The sequence below is a fragment of the Hoplias malabaricus genome, chromosome 18, assembly GCF_029633855.1.
Source record: "Hoplias malabaricus isolate fHopMal1 chromosome 18, fHopMal1.hap1, whole genome shotgun sequence".
NCBI classification, from domain to species: Eukaryota; Metazoa; Chordata; class Actinopteri; order Characiformes; family Erythrinidae; genus Hoplias; species Hoplias malabaricus.
In genome coordinates, this window is record NC_089817.1 from 5,460,079 (window position 1) to 5,482,064 (window position 21,986).

The 21,986-nt window shown below is 44.8% G+C and overlaps 1 protein-coding gene across 1 annotated transcript; it reads left to right on the plus strand.

Annotated features, from left to right (window-relative positions):
• Positions 1 to 116: 116 nt before the first annotated feature.
• On the plus strand, positions 117 to 14,869 carry atp6v1b2 (ATPase H+ transporting V1 subunit B2). The gene is made up of 14 exons (XM_066651135.1): positions 117 to 300; positions 2,383 to 2,438; positions 3,153 to 3,251; positions 6,019 to 6,112; positions 6,193 to 6,270; positions 6,621 to 6,760; positions 7,041 to 7,142; positions 7,562 to 7,659; positions 7,767 to 7,890; positions 8,267 to 8,417; positions 9,043 to 9,125; positions 9,260 to 9,364; positions 13,261 to 13,390; positions 13,728 to 14,869. The coding sequence occupies exons 1-14, from the start codon at positions 168 to 170 to the stop codon at positions 13,862 to 13,864; spliced, it is 1,530 nt and encodes a 509-aa protein (XP_066507232.1). The 5' UTR covers positions 117 to 167; the 3' UTR covers positions 13,865 to 14,869.
• Positions 14,870 to 21,986: the final 7,117 nt, after the last annotated feature.

Sequence of the window (21,986 nt, forward strand, 5' to 3'; positions counted from 1 at the left end):
CGGAATATCAGTATCGGTAATTGTATATTAGAAGAATATCGTGGTATTCTTGATGGTATATGAAGCTCGCTCATCTGCGCGGCTGCAGTCTGCAGTGCGCATGCGCAGCACAGCCGCTGTCACGACCCGCTGCAGCTAACGGAGCTAAAGCTAAAACCCGAGGAAAGATGAAGGCTCTTCGCGGAATGGTGAGCGGAGCCGTCAGCGAGATTTCCTCCGCTGTCACCGGCCACAGGAACACGGCCGCCCGGGAACACGCGCTGGCCATCAGCCGCGACTATATCTCCCAGCCTCGGCTCAGTGAGTAAACATTTAGACCTGAAAATAAATGAAGATTAGCCTTTAGCTCCTGGAGTGGACGGAGGTTCTGACTGTAACGGTCCACTGCTGCTGTTTCTGAAAACAAGTGTCAGTTAATTCCAGCTTCAGAATGGAGATTAAAGCGTCTGTTAGCTAGTTTAATGCATATTTTTGCTTTGAATGGATGTTTAGCCGGGTTATTTTTCATTGTTGAACGTGTTGTGATTTTTGTGATGCCCTTGTAACCTGCCAAGTGCCTCAACACAAATTATAAAGGCAATACAACGTAAACACCCGTTCTGTACCCTTCCTCATCCGTGGTTAATCAGGGAATAGATCCGGTAAATGTTAACAGTACGTTGTTAAAGATTCACTTGGGTTCAGCTCTATCTCCTGCACAAGGCCTGATGAAATCTGAAATTCTGGAAACAAATTACGTATAAAATATTGTAACGGGCAGATGGCATTTGTACAGAGATGTAAGATTAAAATGTCAGTAAAGGCTTTTCTGATTTAAAGCTACACTATGGTTAACGAGTATTTGCATCAGCTTTTATTAAGAAGAGAGGAGAGGTTTGTTTGGACCCTGTAGAAGGCCTGATGTAAACAAAATGTATGTTACACATATAAATATGTGTAAACACTCCCTATAATTAGCAAATTCCACTATATTAAGGTGCACCAGTCGTAATGTGCACATACACGTAAAATTAAGGTGTCCATGCTCAGTGCCAGGCGTGGGTTAGAACTGTATAAAGCCCCACCTTCATTAGGTTGGTGAATCTCATACAGTGTGTTTGAGATGAGTGGGTTCTGTGGTCCAGAGTTTTATCAGTATCATATTTACCAAGGTGTCAATCATTTCTAGTAAAAGTGATAAATCACTGAACCTGGGCAGGACATATGTGTGATTCCTTGACATAAAAAAACTGAACATTAGGGCTGGGCAGTTAATCGAAATTGCCTATATCGATTAGATCAATCATTTTTATTCTGCTATGTCCCCACCGTGTGTTCATGTACTGTCCCTTTAAAACCACGCTGCCAAGCTGTAACCACGTGATTCTGCCCCCTATCTGATACATGGAAGCAACCTAAACGCAGAGGCCGACCGAGCGACTCGAACACAGCGTCTGTGGTTTGGACGTGCTGTGTTTGACTATCATTAAGACGACACCGAACTAAAGGAAATCAAATGTAAACTCTGAGGGGAAAAAAAGAGGAACAAGCTCCCAACAACATTAGAAAACATATCCCATATTTAATACTGGAACATTTCTACAGTACAAGCCTCGTCACTGAACTACGAGGGGCAAAAATACAAAAATAAAGTAATCGTTTATTAATCGTAATCGTGGTAAAATGTTAAATTAATCGTGATATTGATTTGCGCTCATATCGCCCAGCACTACTGAATAGCATGAGCATGTCTCGTGAAATGACTCATGGAATTATTTAACGGCTCTGTGGCTGACCACTGTGTCACAAACCTCTTTTTAGCTTTGATGACATAGTGTTATAAAATATATACAGGGGTTGGACAATGAAAGTGAAACACCTGGTTTTAGACCACAATAATTTATAAGGCCTCCTTTTGCAGCCGATAAAGCGTCAGTTCGTCTTGGGAATGACATACACAAGTCCTGCACAGTGGTCAGAGGGATTTGAAGCCATTCTTCTTGCAGGATAGTGGCCAGGTCTCTACGTGATGCTGGTGGAGGAAAACGTTTCCTGACTCGCTCCTCCAAAACACCCCAAAGTGTCTTAATAATATTTAGATCTGGTGACTGTGCAGGCCATGGGAGATGTTCAACTTCACTTTCATGTTCATCAAACCAGTCTTTCACCGGTCTCGCTGTGTGTATTGGTGCGTTGTCGTCCTGATACACGGCGCCGCCTTCAGGACACAGTGTTTGAACCATTGGATGCACATGGTCTTACTGGTGCAATGTGGAGTTAATGAAGATTGTCCACCAGGCTGCTCCAATTTAGCCCTGAAACCTCCCACACTACAACGACAGGTGTTTCACTTTCATTGTCTAACCCCTGTCTATATATATCACCATTATTTTGTGTCCACAGCATATAAAACTGTCTCTGGGGTTAATGGACCACTGGTGATCTTGGACCAAGTGAAGGTAATATTACAGTAATATGTGAGTTTAATCACATCAGCATTCTTCACATTTTAAATCCCAGGGTATTTCAAGACTATAATCTCTTGTAGCTTTGTGTCATTGCACACACGCAGCTCTCATATCAAACTTTATGCATTCATAATGTACATACCATGATATTCCCAGTGAACAACAGCTGACGTTCTCAGAAGCAAAGGCCAACTGCTCCTTCATTTGTGTTTAAAAGCACACCTCTGTGGCCTTTTTCTTGCACAAAACCCTGTTTATTTAGAGGTAAATACCAAGGTAAAGATGTGTGAAAAGGTTTAAAACAGAAATGTTAATCTTTCATGGATATGAATACATCAGTATGCTCTGCTCTATAAATACAGAAACAGCCCTAGACAACCACAAATGAACATGACAAAGCTGTGCCGAGGTCAGAATAGCCTCCTCTGTCCTGCGCTGTGTTTCTCACATGATAATGAAACAGCAATGACCTGACACATGATTCTTCATCTGAGATATTAACACATTTTTCCATGGAATTATTTTAGTATAAAATCATATCAGTTCAGTTACTCAACAGTAGTTTCCATGAATATAGAGTCTTAATACCTGTAGTGCACCCTTGTTATGTTTTAGGATCTTATGAACCCATTATTAATGTGCTTATAATAAAGAAAAGATACAATACGTATTGTGTGTCATCCTTCTGCGCTGTACTTGATGCAGTTTCCCAGGTACGCTGAGATTGTCCACCTCACGCTTCCTGATGGCACTAAACGCAGTGGACAGGTGCTGGAAGTCACTGGTTCCAAAGCAGTCGTCCAAGTAAGGGATCATCAGCATTTTACTGATTGTGTACCTGTGTGTGCGAAATCTGTTCACGATTACAGCTCACCCTTAAAAATAATGTTGTAAAAAAGTGTTGTTTGTGCAGAGTCATAGAACAGTCACTTTCTGTGAACGGTTTAGTAGACAGCTAAGGTCATGAAAGGTGTGTGTGAATATGAAGAACAATTAAAATAACTAAGTATCTGGTAAAAACTTATATTGTTATACTATGCCAGCACTATGCAAAGTCATACCTCCAACAAATCAATGTCAACATGGTTTTGTAGGGAATCAAACTCGACTTTTCTATGAGGCATTGCCCAAAGGACCCTTTGTGTCACCTTTGTGTTCATTCATTATCTGTAACCGCATATCCAATTCAGGGTCGTGGTGGCGCAAGGCGGGAATACACCCTGAAGGGGGCGCCAGTCCTTCACAGGGCGACACACACACACACACTCACTGACACACTCATACCTACGGACACTTTGGAGGAAACCGGAGCACCCGGAGGAAACCCACACAGACACAGGGAGAACACACCACACTCCTCCCAGACAGTCACCCGGAGGAAACCCACGCAGACACAGGGAGAACACACCACACTCCTCCCAGACAGTCACCCGGAGTAAACCCACGCAGACACAGGGAGAACACACCACACTCCTCCCAGACAGTCACCCGGAGGAAACCCATGCAGACACAGGGAGAACACACCACACTCCTCACAGACAGTCACCCGGAGGAAACCCACGCAGACACAAGGAGAACACACCACACTCTTCACAGACAGTCACCCGGAGGAAACCCACACAGACACAAGGAGAACACACCACACTCCTCACAGACAGTCACCCGGAGGAAACCCACGCAGACACAGGGAGAACACACCACACTCCTCACAGACAGTCACCCGGAGGAAACCCACGCAGACACAGAGAGAACACACCACACTCCTCACAGACAGTCACCCGAAGGAAACCCACGCAGACACAAGGAGAACACACCACACTCTTCACAGACAGTCACCCGGAGGAAACCCACACAGACACAAGGAGAACACACCACACTCCTCACAGACAGTCACCCGGAGGAAACCCACGCAGACACAGGGAGAACACACCACACTCCTCACAGACAGTCACCCGAAGGAAACCCACGCAGACACAAGGAGAACACACCACACTCTTCACAGACAGTCACCCGGAGGAAACCCACACAGACACAGGGAGAACACACCACACTCCTCACAGTCACCCGAAGGAAACCCACGCAGACACAAGGAGAACACACCACACTCTTCACAGACAGTCACCCGGAGGAAACCCACACAGACAAAAGGAGAACACACCACACTCCTCACAGACAGTCACCCGGAGGAAACCCACGCAGACACAGGGAGAACACACCACACTCCTCACAGACAGTCACCCGAAGGAAACCCACGCAGACACAAGGAGAACACACCACACTCTTCACAGACAGTCACCCGGAGGAAACCCACACAGACACAAGGAGAACACACCACACTCCTCACAGACAGTCACCCGGAGTAAACCCACGCAGACACAGGGAGAACACACCACACTCCTCACAGACAGTCACCCGGAGGAAACCCACGCAGACACAGGAAGAACACACCACACTCCTCACAGACAGTCACCCGGAGGAAACCCACGCAGACACAGAGAGAACACACCACACTCCTCACAGACTGTCACCCGGAGGAAACCCACGCGAACACAGGAAGAACACACCACACTCCTCACAGACAGTCACCCGGAGTAAACCCACGCAGACACAGGGAGAACACACCACACTCCTCACAGACAGTCACCCGGAGGAAACCCACGCAGACACAGGGAAAAAACACCACACTCCTCACAGACAGTCACCCGGAGGAAACCCACGCAGACACAGGAAGAACACACCACACTCCTCACAGACAGTCACCCGGAGGAAACCCACGCAGACACAGAGAGAACACACCACACTCCTCACAGACAGTCACCCGGAGGAAACCCACGCAGACACAGAGAGAACACACCACACTCCTCACAGACTGTCACCCGGAGGAAACCCACGCAGACACAAGGAGAACACACCACACTCTTCACAGACAGTCACCCGGAGGAAACCCACACAGACACAAGGAGAACACACCACACTCCTCACAGACAGTCACCCGGAGTAAACCCACGCAGACACAGGGAGAACACACCACACTCCTCACAGTCACCCGAAGGAAACCCACGCAGACACAAGGAGAACACACCACACTCTTCACAGACAGTCACCCGGAGGAAACCCACACAGACAAAAGGAGAACACACCACACTCCTCACAGACAGTCACCCGGAGGAAACCCACGCAGACACAGGAAGAACACACCACACTCCTCACAGACAGTCACCCGGAGGAAACCCACGCAGACACAGAGAGAACACACCACACTCCTCACAGACAGTCACCCGGAGGAAACCCACGCAGACACAGAGAGAACACACCACACTCCTCACAGACTGTCACCCGGAGGAAACCCACGCAGACACAGGGAGAACACACCACACTCCTCACAGACAGTCACCCGGAGCGGGAATCGAACCCACAACCTCCAGGTCCCTGGAGCTGTGTGACTGCAACACTACCTGCTGCGCCACCGTGCCGTCGGTCACCTTTGTGTGTGTATTAGAAATGTCTAATTCACAGGAAAACCTGCTTCATCAATGATGTTACCTTCTTCTGTGACTCACATTCATTCTAGGTATTCGAGGGAACATCAGGCATCGATGCCAAGAAGACAAGCTGTGAATTTACTGGTGATATTTTGCGTACGCCGGTGTCAGAGGACATGCTGGGTGAGAACATTAAAGCAAACACCTGAAATTATATTTAATAAGTGTTTACTGTATTCATTATAAACCCTCTATGTTTCCAGGACGTGTCTTCAACGGATCTGGAAAGCCGATCGATCGAGGCCCAGTTGTCTTGGCAGAGGATTACTTAGACATTATGGGTAATCGCAACGATTGTATGCTGTTGACTGGTTGGAGAACAACCCCATAGTTCTGAGGAGATGCAGCTATCACAGTATTATATATGTGTGGGGAAGAAAATAGATCAATATTGGTGTAACAAAGCTTGGGGTCACAGAACATTGAACAAACACTGGGATCCCTTGAGTCAGCGTGAAAAACAGCAGCTGAAAATTTCCATGCAAAGATGAAAGCTGCGATATCACGATGTTCAGTCTCCAGCTGTGAAAAGCTTTGGATTACGAGCATTAGGATAAAAACATGCTTATCAGTGGTGTTTCTATGGCTGTGAGTAAATATTTGTTCTCTCTGAATGATTCTGTTCTTTTAGGCCAGCCCATCAACCCACAGTGCCGTATCTACCCAGAGGAGATGATCCAGACTGGCATCTCTGCCATCGATGGAATGAACAGCATTGCCAGGGGCCAAAAGATCCCCATTTTCTCTGCTGCTGGTCTCCCTCATAATGAGGTTGTATTCACTGTCCACTGTTGTGCTTTCAGCTTTCACTGATGCGGAGAGTTTGTTCCCCGTTGGCTGCAGCAACAGATTTTTTTCCTCTTCCGTAGATGTTGAAATGTTATGAGAATTTGATGGCATTTAGCTAACTATAGTGAGAAAGATCCCCAGTGCTGCAGGGCTTTATGTCAATCCTGGAGTTTTGCTGTAGTGATGTGGCTGTGTGAAGATGGATAAATAAAGTAAGGAGATAAAGGTTCGATAAAAACTGAGGGTGTCTCTGTGGTTTCAGATTGCTGCGCAGATCTGTCGGCAGGCCGGTCTGGTCAAGAAGTCCAAAGACGTGATGGACTACAACGAGGAAAACTTCGCCATTGTGTTTGCAGCTATGGGGGTAAGAGCCACACCAGGGGGTTTTAAATCCAGTTCTAGGGTCTTAACCCAGAAGAGCCCATGGTGATATACGTGTCACAAACACTTTATAGGGTCTACACAGCTTTATCCTTCACCTTAAACACATAGAGGTCATAGGTCATAGATCATAGGCTTTATGATGAACTGAGTCTGGGCTCTTTTGGGGTAAATGTAGGGCTTACTCTTCATTAAGACAGGACATTTGGGAATATGCCTTGCTCATGGGCACCTGAGCTGTGTGTTGTGGAGGAGGACAGCGCTGTTCCTTCACTCCCACAAGCCCCAATTGTCCTGCCGTTTCTTGTTAACCATTAAGCCACGGCTACTCAAGATCTTGATCTCTGTAGAGCAGCTGATAGGAGACTTTGTCTATTTGTAAGTATTTATTTATGTGATTAGGTCAACATGGAGACAGCTCGATTCTTCAAATCTGACTTTGAAGAGAACGGCTCCATGGACAACGTGTGTCTGTTCCTGAATCTAGCCAATGACCCCACGTAAGGAAACATTAAGAAGCCTCCTAAACCCAGATAATGCAGAACTATACAGATGTTTTTTGAAGGTGTGTATGAACCGAAGTTATTGAGTTTATCCCCATGTGCAGGATTGAACGCATCATCACACCACGTCTGGCGCTAACTGCTGCTGAGTTCCTGGCCTATCAGTGTGAAAAGCACGTTCTGGTCATTCTGACGGACATGAGCTCCTACGCCGAGGCTCTGAGAGAGGTCAGAGGCTTCAGATCTAACTCCTTAATTAACGCTGACACTAAACATAACCCCAATCTCAAATCCAAAGTGTAAACACACTCTAGTTAAAGAGTAAGAGCCTTTGGCAATCTATAAGCTGCTTAATTGTTTCATCCTTATCTTTCATTCGATACTATTTCTTAGCTATGAATCTGAAAAGAGATTATCCCCCATTGCCTCTGATATGTGGTTTATTTTCAGCAAATTGCAGCCTCTGTTTCTGACTCTTAAGAGAGAGCAGTATGAAGATTAAAATATGAATTATAGATACAGTTACCTGCTGCTGTGTTTGAGGACTGTGCTGTTCGTAATACGTTTCTGTGCCCTGCTGAAATGATGTCATTTATCTTCCAAGGTGTCAGCAGCCAGAGAGGAGGTGCCTGGCCGTAGAGGTTTCCCTGGTTACATGTACACTGACCTGGCCACAATCTATGAGCGAGCGGGACGTGTGGAGGGACGTAACGGCTCCATCACTCAGATCCCCATCCTCACCATGCCCAACGATGGTCAGAGACCACTGCATTTTCACTTTTTAATAATGTTGGGGCGGCACGGTGGTGCAGCAGGTAGTGTCGCAGTCACACAGCTCCAGGGGGCCTGGAGGTTGTGGGTTCAAATCCCGCTCCGGGTGACTGTCTGTGAGGAGTGTGGTGTGTTCTCTCTGTGTCTGCGTGGGTTTCCTCCGTGTGACTGTCTGTGAGGAGTGTGGTGTGTTCTCTCTGTGTCTGCGTGGGTTTCCTCCGGGTGACTGTCTGTGAGGAGTGTGGTGTGTTCTCTCTGTGTCTGTGTTTCTTCCGGGTGACTGTCTGTGAGGAGTGTGGTGTGTTCTCTCTGTGTCTGCGTGGGTTTCCTCCGGGTGCTCCGGTTTCCTCCCACAGTCCAAAAACACACATTGGTAGGTGGATTGGTGACTCAAAAGTGTCCGTAGGTGTGTGTGTGTGTGTCTGTGTTGCCCTGTGAAGGACTGGCGCCCCCTCCAGGGTGTATTCCCGCCTTGCGCCCAATGATTCCAGGTAGGCTCTGGACCCACCGCGACCCTGAATTAGATAAGGGTTACAGATAATGAATGAATGAATAAATGTTGTCATTCCTAATTTTATTGCTGCTGTAACTTGTTTTTTTTTTTTCCAGATATCACACATCCTATTCCCGATTTGACCGGTTACATCACGGAGGGTCAGATCTATGTGGACAGACAACTTCACAACAGACAGGTCAGACCAAAAATATTGACTTGTTTTGGAAGCAACTTAAATTCACCAATGTTCAGTAGGGACAAAGAAACTTAGTGTTTTCATCATATATATTATTGCTAACGTTTATAGTGTTTTCTCTATGTTATGTGCAGATTTACCCTCCCATCAATGTGCTACCGTCTTTGTCTCGACTGATGAAGTCTGCCATTGGAGAGGGAATGACACGCAAGGACCACTCGGACGTTTCCAACCAGCTGGTGAGATTTATGGGACTTAGCTACTTTACTGATGAATGTGTGGAAGTTATTTTAATGTTGCAGTATTGCTTTAGATTTAAGTGTCTTACAAGAGATTTGTTTTGTGTTTTTTGAAGATTACGAAGTGATTGGAGCTCATCTAAACATAGTCCTGTTTATTTTAGTTTATGTACTGGTACTTTGTACTTTGTCTTACGTTTACTTTTGTTTCTTTTATTGTACAGGGTGGACCATTTATATGGATACACCTTAATAAAATGGGAGTGGTTGGTGATATTAACTTCCTGTTTGTGGCACATTAGTATATGGGAGGGGGGAAACTTTTCAAGATGGGTGGGGACCATGGCGGCCATTTTGAAGTTGTCCATTTCGGATCCAACTTTTGTTGTTTCAATGGGAAGAGGGTCATGTGACACATCAAACTTATTGGGAATTTCACAAGAAAAACAATGGTGGTTTTAATGTAACTTTATTATTTCATGAGTTATTTACAAGTTTCTGACCACTTATAAAATGTGTTCAAAGTGCTGCCCATTGTGTTGAGTTGTCAATGCAACCCTCGAACACCACAGGAGAAATGCTAGCACAGGCTTCCAGTGTCTGTAGTTTCAGGTGCTCCACATCTTGTATCTTCACAGCATAGACAATTGCCTTCAGATGACCCCAAAGATAAAGATCTAAGGGGTCAGATCAGGAGCTCTTGAAGGCCATTCAACTGGCCCACGACGACCAATCCGCTTTCCACGAAACTGTTCATCTAGGAATGCTCGGACCTGACACCCATAATGTGGTGGTGCACCATCTTGCTGGAAAAACTTGGGGAACGTGCCAGCTTCAGTGCATAAAGAGGGAAACACATCATCATGTAGCAATTTCGCATCCAGTGGCCTTGAGGTTTCCACTGATGAAGAATTGCCCCGCTATCTTTGTACCCCATATACCACACCATACCATCAAGATGTGCAGCACCTGAAACTACGGATACTGGAAGCCTGTGCTAGCATTTCTCCTGCGGTGTTGCTATCAGTGTGTGAAGAGTGGGAGAAGAGGGTTGCATTGACAATCCAACACAATGGGCAGCACTTTGAACACATTTTATAAGTGGTCAGAAACTTGTAAATAACTCATGAAAGAACAAAGTTAGGTTAAAACCAAGCACATCATAGTTTTTCTTGTGAAATTCCCAATAAGTTTGATGTGTCACATGACCCTCTTCCCATTGAAAAAACAAAAGTTGGACCCAAAATGGCCGACTTCAAAATGGCCGCCATGGTCACCACCCATCTTAATAATAATAATAATAATAATAATACATTTTATTTGAAAGCGCCTTTCAAGTGACCCAAGGACACTGTACAATAGATAATAAAAATAAAGAATAAAAAATAAAATAAAATAAAAATGAAAATAAAAATAAAAATGAAAATAAAAAAGTTAAAAAAAGAAGAAAGTCAATAAAAGGTAAATGCACATACAAACATAAAATGACCATAGAGACATATACATAGTATCATCCATATGCTAGTTTAAAAAGATGAGTTTTTAGTCTGATTTTAAAAACATCTACAGATGAACAAGCTCGCAGTTCATCGGGAAGACTATTCCACAGCTTTGGACCCGCAACACAAAATGCTCTATTTCCAGAGGTGCTTAGCTTAAAATGTGGGACCTCAAGCAAATGGAGGCTTGAGGACCGAAGAGTACGCACTGGAGAGTATGGTTTCAGTAGACTACTTAGGTAAGAAGGGGCAAGGTCGTGCAAGGATTTAAACACCAACACAAGCAATTTGTACTGTATTCGATACTTCACTGGAAGCCAATGAAGACGACTTAGGACTGGAGTAATATGCTCCCAAGATCTTGTATGAGTCAGCACCCTAGCAGCAGAGTTCTGGACATACTGCAACCTACTCAAAGCTCGAGCAGGGAGGCCACACAACAGAGCATTGCAGTAGTCGAGTCTGGAAGTGACAAATGCATGGACAATGGTCTCGGCAGCAGTGAGAGAGAGAAAAGGGCGAATCCTAGAGATATTTTTAAGATGGTAAAAGGCTGTCCTACATGTGTTGTTAATATGTGAGTCAAACGATAATGTAGAATCAAACATTACTCCAAGATTTCTCACTAGTGTTGAAGTAGAGACAACAAAACCAGGGATACAAACAGTAGTGTCACTAAGCCTCCTGACTGTTGCAGGAGAAGCAATTATGATGGCTTCAGATTTTTTATTATTTAAGCTCAGGAAGTTCTCGATCATCCAAGCCCTCACATCAGTTAAGCATTCCAGCAAGGCACTAGGTGGCAAGCTGTGGGAAGGTTTTGTACAAATGTATATCTGGACATCATCAGCAAAACAGTGAAACTGCAGCCCATGATGTCTAATGATGTCACCAAGAGGAAGGATGTACAAAATAAAAAGCAGGGGCCCAAGAACAGAGCCCTGGGGGACACCATGTGACAAGGAGCATGTGTCAGATCGAAAACTTCCCATTGAAACAAACTGCTGCCTACCAGAAAGATACGATTTAAACCAGGCTAATGCAGTACCAGTTACGCCAACCATGTTTTTGAGCCGAGTTAGTAAAAGGCTATGACACACTGTATCAAAGGCTGCAGTAAGGTCCAACAGGACAAGAAGACTCAGCAGTCCTTGGTCAGCTGACATCAGCAAGTCATTGACAACCCTAACAAGAGCAGTTTCAGTGCTGTGGTTCCTCCTAAAACCTGATTGGAAGACCTCAAACAGATCACATGATTGAATATGTTCTGTTAACTGAGCAGCTACTGTTCGCTCCAACAGTTTAGCAAGGAAAGGGAGATTAGAGATGGGCCTATAATTTGCGAGGTTCTCAGGATCTAAGCCAGGCTTCTTGAGAACTGGAGTAATAGCTGCCAGTTTCAAAGAAGCTGGGACCATTCCTGAACTAAGTGAAGCATTGATAATTTTGGTAATGAGAGGACAGATAAATGAAGAACAGGCTTTCACCTGCTGTGTAGGAAAAGGGTCTAATTGACATGAAGTTGCCTTTGAGAAATTAATAATCTGTGAAACAAGCTGTTGGTTTACAGTATTGAAGGTGGAAAAATAGCTGCTGCTGAACTGAGGAGATAGTTGAGGAATGTTTAGCCTGGTTGCAGTGGGCTGGAACTGAGAGTAAATTGTAAGTATTTTATGATTGAAGAAGTCCATGAACCGAGAGCAGAGTTCAGCTGAAGGAACCATAGGGAAACTTTTCACAGGGCTCAATAGCTTATTAACAGTGGAAAAGAGAGCTCTAGGGTTACTGTGGGCACCAAGAATAACATCAGAATAATAGAGTGTTTTAGCTTCCTGTAGTTTTTCCTTATAAAACAAGACATGATCACTGTAAGCAAGGGCATGCACAGTCAGGCCAGTTCTGTTTGAGAGTCGTTCAAGCTGTTCAAATCTTGAAAATTTTCCCCCCTCCCATATACTAATGTGCCACAAACAGGAAGTCAATATCACCAACCATTCCCATTTTATTAAGGTGTATCCATAGAATTGTCCCACCCTGTACATCTGTTTAAATTTCACTGGTCAGCACTTTGAATTGTATGAGCAATAAAGTTGTGAAATGATAACAGTCTGGGAGGAGCACTCCTCGTACCAATCCATCATCCTATAATTTTCTCTCTACATTTTTTTCTGCAACAAACATTTGACAACCCACCCCCAGCATCTCCTCCCTGTTTGTCGGTCCTTTCGCTGTTTATAAATAAAGCTCTGGCTGATCACAACTGAAGACACTTGAAGTCCAGTTCAAGTTCCCCATGCATTTATAGTTATGTTGATGGCGTGAATGGAACCTGGAGAAATATATCATTCCGTGTGCCAGGGTAATGGAGCAGTCTGTAATCTGTTCTTCTGTCACCAGTACGCATGCTACGCTATTGGGAAAGACGTGCAGGCCATGAAGGCTGTGGTGGGGGAAGAAGCTCTTACTGCTGATGATCTTCTGTATCTGGAGTTTCTTCAGAAGTTTGAGAAGAATTTCATCTCTCAGGGTGAGTAGTGGAAGAATGAATGAATGAATATACACTTGTGTGCATATTAATTTTGGAAATCTGGAGCCCTAACTCACAAACTCTGAAGTAAAACAACAAAGCCAGTGCTGAAACTGGCTGTTCTGGACAGAGGGAGAATGCTGTTGTTTTTGATCCTTGTGGTATTTTGAACAAACCAGGTCATTAAGACTCAGAACTATGTTTTTTTTTCTTGTTGAAAATGAGTTGTGCTCACTGCTGATACAACTGTTCTAAGGTCTATGCAGAGCCTTTATGGCCTGTACTTCTAACTATAGATCTCCACTCCTAACCCTGGCCTGTGTGCTTTGTTCTTCAGGTGCGTATGAAAACCGGAGTGTGTATGAAACTCTTGATATTGGCTGGCAGCTGATGAGAATCTTCCCTAAGGAGATGCTGAAGAGGATCCCTCAGAGCACACTGGCAGAGTTCTACCCTCGAGACTCCAAACACTAAGCTTCCGTTCTTTCTCTCTCTCTCTCTCTCTTTCTCTTTCTCTCTTTTCTTGATATTGTGTACCCTGCATCACCTCTGCCTTCCAACGTCACACTCCGATGTCTTATCACACTCCGGACCTTGAGTCACGCTTCTGTTTCGCTGCTTCTTTGCTCTCTGTACATTATCTAATTGTTGCCAAACCGTCATGTATATTTGTTGTGAATATTGTTGCTATATTACGGTACGATTTCTGTGCAGCCTTATGTGTGAAAGAACATATAGTGGGTGCCATAAATAGTTCATTACAGTACCACCAGTGATAAACCAATCTGCAGTCAATGCTGGACCACTGTAACTCCGCAATTATGGTTTTAGCACTGGTGTCTTAGCTGTGGGGTTAAAAAAAGAAATGCTGTTTGCATGTGACCTGACCTTGCTGCCTGACGTCGGCACAGCTCCACTTACAATCTTAAAGTGTGCTATGTTTCTGTAAGCGGTGAATCGTAGGGATTATATTGTAGAGAAGCCATATGTTCAGTAATACTTACACATGGTGGCGCTGTATACATCTTTAAAAGGTTAAAAACATTCACCAAGCAATATTTCTTTTCATTCTTATTGTTTATTTGTAAATCTTAAACTATTTCTTTTATTTCTATGCCTTATTTTGTTTGCTCACATGGTTCTGTGTTCTGATTGGCTGGATGTTGTTGGCTATTGTACTGAGAGTATGCCATTGTTGTCACTGGAACCAGATGTTACAGAGAAATGAATGTTTCCTTGTTTGGTAAAAACCAGTATTTATTTGTATATTTATGTCTTTATGTTATTTATTTTTATTCAGTGCCATGAATTTTAGTGTGCCCCACCTGCTCTCCTTCCTTAGGTCGATGTGCCGCAGTAAACTGTGTAATACCTCATGTGAGTTTCATATGAAAGCTTTTTTTTTTCTGTTGAATGCATGAAAATGATATTGTGAGATGTTTGTAGTCCATTCAGTCTGTGGAATAAAATATGATCTTGTGCCATTACTAATTCGCATATATGTGTATAAATATGGTGTGATGTGGCTTTCATGCTGTGAGGAGTGTGGTGTGTTCTCTCTGTGTCTGTGTGGGTTTCCTCCGGGTGACTGTCTGTGAGGAGTTTGTGTGTTCTCCCTGTGTCTGCGTGGGTTTCCTCCGGTTGACTGTATGTGAGGAGTGTGGTGTGTTCTCCCTGTGTCTGCGTGGGTTTCCTCCGGTTGACTGTCTGTGAGAAGTGTGGTGTGTTCTCTCTGTGTCTGCATTGGTTTTCTCCGGTTGACTGTATGTGAGGAGTGTGGTGTGTTCTCCCTGTGTTTGCGTGGGTTTCCTCCGGTTGACTGTATGTGAGGAGTGTGGTGTGTTCTCCCTGTGTCTGCGTGGGTTTCCTCCGGTTGACTGTCTGTGAGGAGTGTGGTGTGTTCTCTCTGTGTCTGCGTGGGTTTCCTCCGGGTGACTGTCTGTGAGGAGTGTGGTGTGTTCTCTCTGTGTCTGTGTGGGTTTCCTCCGGGTGACTGTCTGTGTGGAGTGTGGTGTGTTCTCCCTGTGTCTGCGTGGGTTTCCTCCGGGTGACTGTCTGTGAGGAGTGTGGTGTGTTCTCCCTGTGTCTGCGTGGGTTTCCTCCGGTTGACTGTATGTGAGGAGTGTGGTGTGTTCTCTCTGTGTCTGCATTGGTTTCCTCCGGGTGACTGTCTGTGAGGAGTGTGGTGTGTTCTCCCTGTGTCTGCGTGGGTTTCCTCCGGTTGACTGTATGTGAGGAGTGTGGTGTGTTCTCCCTGTGTCTGTGTGGGTTTCCTCCGGGTGACTGTCTGTGAGGAGTGTGGTGTGTTCTCCCTGTGTCTGCGTGGGTTTCCTCCGGGTGCTCCAGTTTCCTCCCACAGTCCAAAAACACACGTTGGTAGGTGGATTGGCGAATGAAAAGTGTCCGTAGGTGTGAGTGAATGTGTGTGTCTGTGTTGCCCTGTGAAGGACTGGCGCCCCCTCCAGGGTGTATTCCCGCCTTATGCCCAATAATTCCAGGTAGGCTCTGGACCCACCGCGACCCTGAACTGGATAAGAGTTACAGATAATGAATGAATGAGTGGCTTTCATGAATGGTGAGTTCTTTTCTGCAGTGGCACTGATGGTGGTGTGTTATATTTCGCTAATAATCAGTGATTGTACGTTTATAATTTACAGATGTGTGCCCTTTGTCTACTGTGTTTTAACTCGGGTTTCCAGAGGTGCACAAACTGCCTGCATCTTCACTAATGCGTGAACCCATCTGACTTGTTCCTACAGACGTTATTCTGAGAGTTGTGTTGCCGTATCCCTGTTCTTTCTGAGGGTTTTTCTCCATTCACACTCCAGACTCCACAGGGATTCAAAGCTTTCACTGAAGCTGGAGCCTTTCTCCATCGAGTTAACTTCAGTCACTGATTCATTCAGAGTCTATGAGTGTTGTGATCTGTTACCTGAGGACACCATGCTTCTCTCAAATACTGCTCTCTTCTTTCTTTGTCAGATAAAGGAACAGGTTTCATGGCCATGTTTTTGGTGGAAAACATATAGAGCACTTTTCACTCCCTGATCCTCAACTGTGTTCCTATTTCTGTATTTTGTTGTGGATTTATGGAGAAAACCTTCCCAAAGGCTCCAGATTTGAATTAAAGTGCTGAGAATATGACCTAGGCAGAAAAAGTATGAAAGAAAATGGAACAATGCCTGATGCAAATGATTGGACTGAGGAGTATAAAGCCCCTCTGTGTTGGGCTGTGAAGCAGTGGAACTGTATCCTCTGGAGTGTTGAAGCTCCATTCAAAACCTCGGAGATGAGTTGAAGTGGTGTTTGTGATTCAGAATCAATCATTCATTATCAGTACCGGACCTTACTGAGGCTGCCAGGGCTTCCATCAAATCCTCACAGCAATGTGACATCTAGTGTATAGTCTTCCCATGTTCTAGAACACAGAAGCAAAACCAGTTCCGAAGTCTACAGTAGGTGTGCAGCTCATTTTGTAACTCAGTGGTTCAGGAACTTCCTCCAAGGTCCACTGGAGGTCACTGTGGAATGTCAAATACTTAAGTCATTGAGTGTAAGGCAGGAACACAGCCTGGACAGGGCACAAGTCCATCACAGGGCATCACACACACAATAATAACAACAAATCTTATATTTTAACCCATATAAACACATACAATGTACAAATAACTAAATACAAATAGATTTTCAGTATATTCAGAATAACCACACAAAAATGTATATACATTCATTCATTCATTATCTGTAACCCTTATCCAGTTCAGGGTCACGGTGGGTCCAGAGCCTACCTGGAATCATTGGGCGCAAGGCGGGAATACACCCTGGAGGGGGCGCCAGTCCTTCACAGGGCAACACAGACACACACACATTCACTCACACACCTACAGACACTTTTGAGTCGCCAATCCACCTACCAATGTGTGTTTTTGGACTGTGGGAGGAAACCGGAGCACTCGGAGGAAACCCACGCAGACACAGGGAGAACACACCACACTCCTCACAGACAGTTACCCGGAGGAAACCCACGCAGACACAGAGAGAACACACCACACTCCTCACAGACAGTCAGCCGGAGGAAACCCACGCAGACACAGGGAGAACACACCACACTCCACACAGACAGTCACCCGGAGGAAACCCACACAGACACAGAGAGAACACACCACACTCCTCACAGACAGTCACCCGGAGGAAACCCACGCAGACACAGAGAGAACACACCACACTCCTCACAGACAGTCACCCGGAGGAAACCCACGCAGACACAGGGAGAACACACCACACTCCTCACAGTCACCCGGAGGAAACCCACGCAGACATAGGAAGAACACACCACACTCCTCACAGACAGTCACCCGGAGGAAACCCACGCAGACACAGAGAGAACACACCACACTCCTCACAGACTGTCACCCGGAGGAAACCCACGCAGACACAGGGAGAACACACCACACTCCTCACAGACAGTCACCCGGAGGAAACCCACGCAGACACAGAGAGAACACACCACACTCCTCACAGACAGTCACCCGGAGGAAACCCACGCAGACACAGGGAGAACACACCACACTCCTCACAGACAGTCACCCGGAGGAAACCCACGCAGACACAGGGAGAACACACCACACTCCTCACAGACAGTCACCAGGAGCGGGAATCGAACCCACAACCCAATGTATATACAATAAATGGTAAATATATTTTTAACTATTTTTTAAATTATGCATTATGGAAAAGACTAGAAAGTATTGAGGAGCGATTTTATTTTTCGATTTTTTTTTCCCTATTAGGAGGAATACCACATATGACTGGCACAGCTGGTGAAGGGTTGTGAATAGTGATTAATTTGTTATGGAGATTTAGCAATGTGTTAGTGTCATACACAGAGAGAGAGAGAGAGAGAGAGAGAGAGAGAGAGAGAGAGAGAGATGTGGTTAAGCCCTCTGGCAAATTCTTTTGCAGTGTCACTATTCCATCTATTTTCAGGAGACAGCAGCAGTACAGAGAGCCATATCTCAAGATTTGCATCTGGCCTCTATTTAAGAGTCCAGCTGTTGTCCACATGTGCCTCACTCTGGATTGTGAAATTACAGAAATGTAAAATCCCATAGGAAGAAGAAATCAAAGAAGCTTCTCATAGAGTTCAGTGAGATCAGACGACATGATGGAGAGTTCAGCTCGTCTCTTATTTGGCTCAGATTCTTCTCCTGAGAAAAAGAAGCCAGGAATCTCTTGTCTCTTCTCTTGGTTCTGGGGAATATCTCAGTAAAGTCTTAAAATGAGCTCAGATCTGCTGGGAGAACCCTCCTTAATCACTTCTTTATGTCGTGTCTGTCCTGTTTGTCTCCTGAGACGTTAAAGAGCAAATTTATGTGGTTAAATGTTCCTGTAGAAAACTTTATTGATCCAGGAATTTTGGTACAATTCATTTGAACATTGCATACAGTCAGTAGAGAAATCATATATATTTTTCTCCATTAGATTAGATCCATATTTTACAGGTATTTACATGGGCACAAGTTATTGCCTGTACACTGTTCAAAACAAAACACTTCCTGCTGAAAAGTTCCCCCCGGGGTGTGTTTTTTTCAGGTAACTCAACCTCTGCCAGAGACAGAGAGAGTTAGAGATAGTGAGTGAGAGACAGAGAGGGAGTGAGAGAGAGAGATAGTGAGAGCGAGAGAGAGTTAGAAAGAGATAGTGAGTGAGAGAGAGAGAGAGAAATTGAGAGAGAGTGTGAGAGAGTTAGAGAGAGATAGTGAGAGAGAGAGAGAGAGAGAGAGAGAGAGAGAGAGAGAGAGAGAGAGAGAGAGAAAGTGAGACAGAGAGAGAGAGAGAGAGTGAGAGAGAGTGTGTGTGTGTGTGTGTCTGGAACCTCTAATGGGCTTGGTTCAAGATATGGCTATGTCCCTGACACACCCAGAGAGAAAGCGACAAGTCCTCACCTGTAGAAGGAAGAGAAGAACTGTGCTCTTTGCCATAAAAAGCTCAGAGTGGGTTGTTATGTAGTAGTTAATGGATAAGTCTTGGTGTAAGTCCTGACCATTCTCACTGCTGTAAACAGATCTTTGAGAGAGGGAGTGGATGTTAATTAATTCCCAGTTAGCATATTAGCAAGGTGGTGTTCATGACTAACATCATGGAGTTTCAATATTAGATCCATGTGTTCACTATGATGTCATTTCTGAGGTTTGGTCTTGACCTGCAATCACTTGATGAATTTAACACAGTGTAGTTTCACCGGCCAAAAGGTTAAAGACACTTGTTTTCTCATGTATATTATTATGGCGTATTTGTACCATTCATAAATATTAATAATATATTAATTCATTCATTCATTCATTCATTATCTGTAATGAAATAACACACCACACTCCTCACAGACAGTCACCCGGAGGAAACCCACGCAGACACAGGGAGAACACACCACACTCCTCACAGACAGTCACCTGGAGGAAACCCACGCAGACACAGGGAGAACACACCACACTCCTCACAGACAGTCACCCGGAGGAAACCCATGCGTACACAGAGAGAACACACCACACTCCTCACAGACAGTCACCCAGAGGAAACCCATGCAGACACAGGGAGAACACACCACACTCCTCACAGACAGTCACCCGGAGCAGGAAACAAACCCACAACCTCCAGGTCCCTGGAGCTGTCTGACTGCGACACCTACCTGCTGCGCCACCGTGCCGCCCCAATAATATATCAATAATAAATATTCTTTATATATATATATAAAGAATAAATAAGTTTTCTCCCTGTGTCTGCGTAGGTTTCCTCCGGGTGACTGTCTGTGAGGAGTGGGGTGTGTTCTCTCTGTGTCTGCGTGGGATTCCTCCGGGTGACTGTCTGTGAGGAGTGTGGTGTGTTCTCCCTGTGCCTGCATGGGTTTCCTCCGGGTGACTGTCTGTGAGGAGTGTGGTGTGTTCTCTCTGTGTCTGCGTGGGTTTCCTCCGGGTGACTGTCTGTGAGGAGTGTGGTGTGTTCTCCCTGTGTCTGCGTGGGTTTCCTCCGGGTGACTGTCTGTGTGGAGTGTGGTGTGTTCTCCCTGTGTCTGTGTGAGTTTCCTCTGGGTGACTGTCTGTGAGGAGTGTGGTGTGTTCTCCCTGTGTTTGTGGAAGACATTCAAACTAAGGAACACAAACCAGAATATGGCCCCCTTTTGCTTTGATGACAGCTTTGCACACTCTCACCGTTCTCTCAGTCAGCTTCATGAAGTCGTCACCTGGAACAGTGAACAGCTGTGGCCTCGTCGAGAGTTAATCTGTAGAACCGCTCACCTTCTTAATGTGTTTGAGAACATATCTTGGGTTGTGCAGAGGTAGGGGCTGGTACACAGTGAACAGCCCTATTCCACCAATGACCAATGAGAAGATGAAAAGAATCCAATTTTTTGCCTGGTACTGTAATTTCAAAATTGCATATTTAGGTTTATATTTTGAAAAAATTCAATCCCCATTGCAGTTTAGGGTTGTTAGCATATTTTATTGCAGCTGCAATAAACCAATCAAACTAGCAATTTAAATAGGACAACACAACTAATCTTTTCCTTTAAATGACTACTGCACTCACAGAATTATTCAGACCCTTTATTACAGGTGTATTTACTACTTAGTAGAGCACTCTGCTCTGCTTTTTCCTGAGGAATTTTAGCTCATGTCTCACAGGCAACCTTGGGTCTGCATACTGCATCTGTGTTCTTCAAATCCCACTATAAGTTTTATGTGAGGTGAGGAGAGTGTGACCGCAACTCAACACTCTTCCAGGACTTCTTCTGAAACCAAGCCTTGGTGGTTTTTGCTGGAGAACAGTCTTCTTTGAAGGTAAAATGATGCCCAGGTTCCAGCTTCCTCACAGAAGGTGTCTTCTTCTAGGATTTCTCGATACTTGTTTGAATCAATCTTTCTCTCTACACGCTACAGGCTTCTGGTTCCTGTGGAAGCAAAGCAGACCCAGAGCACCACAGAGCCACGGCCATGCCTCACCATACGCAGGATGTTCCTCCTCCATAGACACAGCAGCCCCAAAGGCTCAAAACATTCCAGTTTTTGAACAGAATCACAATACCTCTGTGACTTATTAACACTTTTGAGAATGATATTCTTGTTTTAGTAGACGTTTACATGAAGTTGTTTCGAGAACACACCACACACCCCACAGGATGCGCTTTGAGAGACGTGGTTTTGAAATCAGGAACCCGAGAATCTGAAACAGTGACGCCATGCCGCCCAGTTTGAGTTTAATCAAGTTCTAATAATAAGCTGACAGAGGTAATTACAGATTTTTGTCCTGGTTTTATTTGAAGATTTTTTTTTAAACTCAAAATCTGAAGGCACCTTGATAACTACTTTTTTTCCATTTAAAACATCTTTTACTAACAGTGAAGCTGGTCTTTATGACTCTGCTCTTCTCCCTTTGAATCCTGTTGGTGTTAACATGTTTGATAGCTGCTTGATAAACTATGTATTTGTTTATTTACTGGGTACTAACTCATACTCATGGTAGAATCATACTCATGGGTATTTCATAATCCTGTTACTCATTTCCTGTCCACTCCACAAGTGATTTACACCTGAATATGGGG

Excerpts from the sequence above, each read along its gene's own strand:
- atp6v1b2 (XM_066651135.1), top strand. The coding sequence starts at position 168 with ATGAAGGCTCTTCGCGGAATGGTGAGCGGAGCCGTCAGCGAGATTTCC. Across the intron at positions 301-2,382 it reads TATCTCCCAGCCTCGGCTCA|CATATAAAACTGTCTCTGGG; the intron begins GTGAGTAAACAT and ends TTGTGTCCACAG. Across the intron at positions 6,113-6,192 it reads GGTGTCAGAGGACATGCTGG|GACGTGTCTTCAACGGATCT; the intron begins GTGAGAACATTA and ends CTATGTTTCCAG.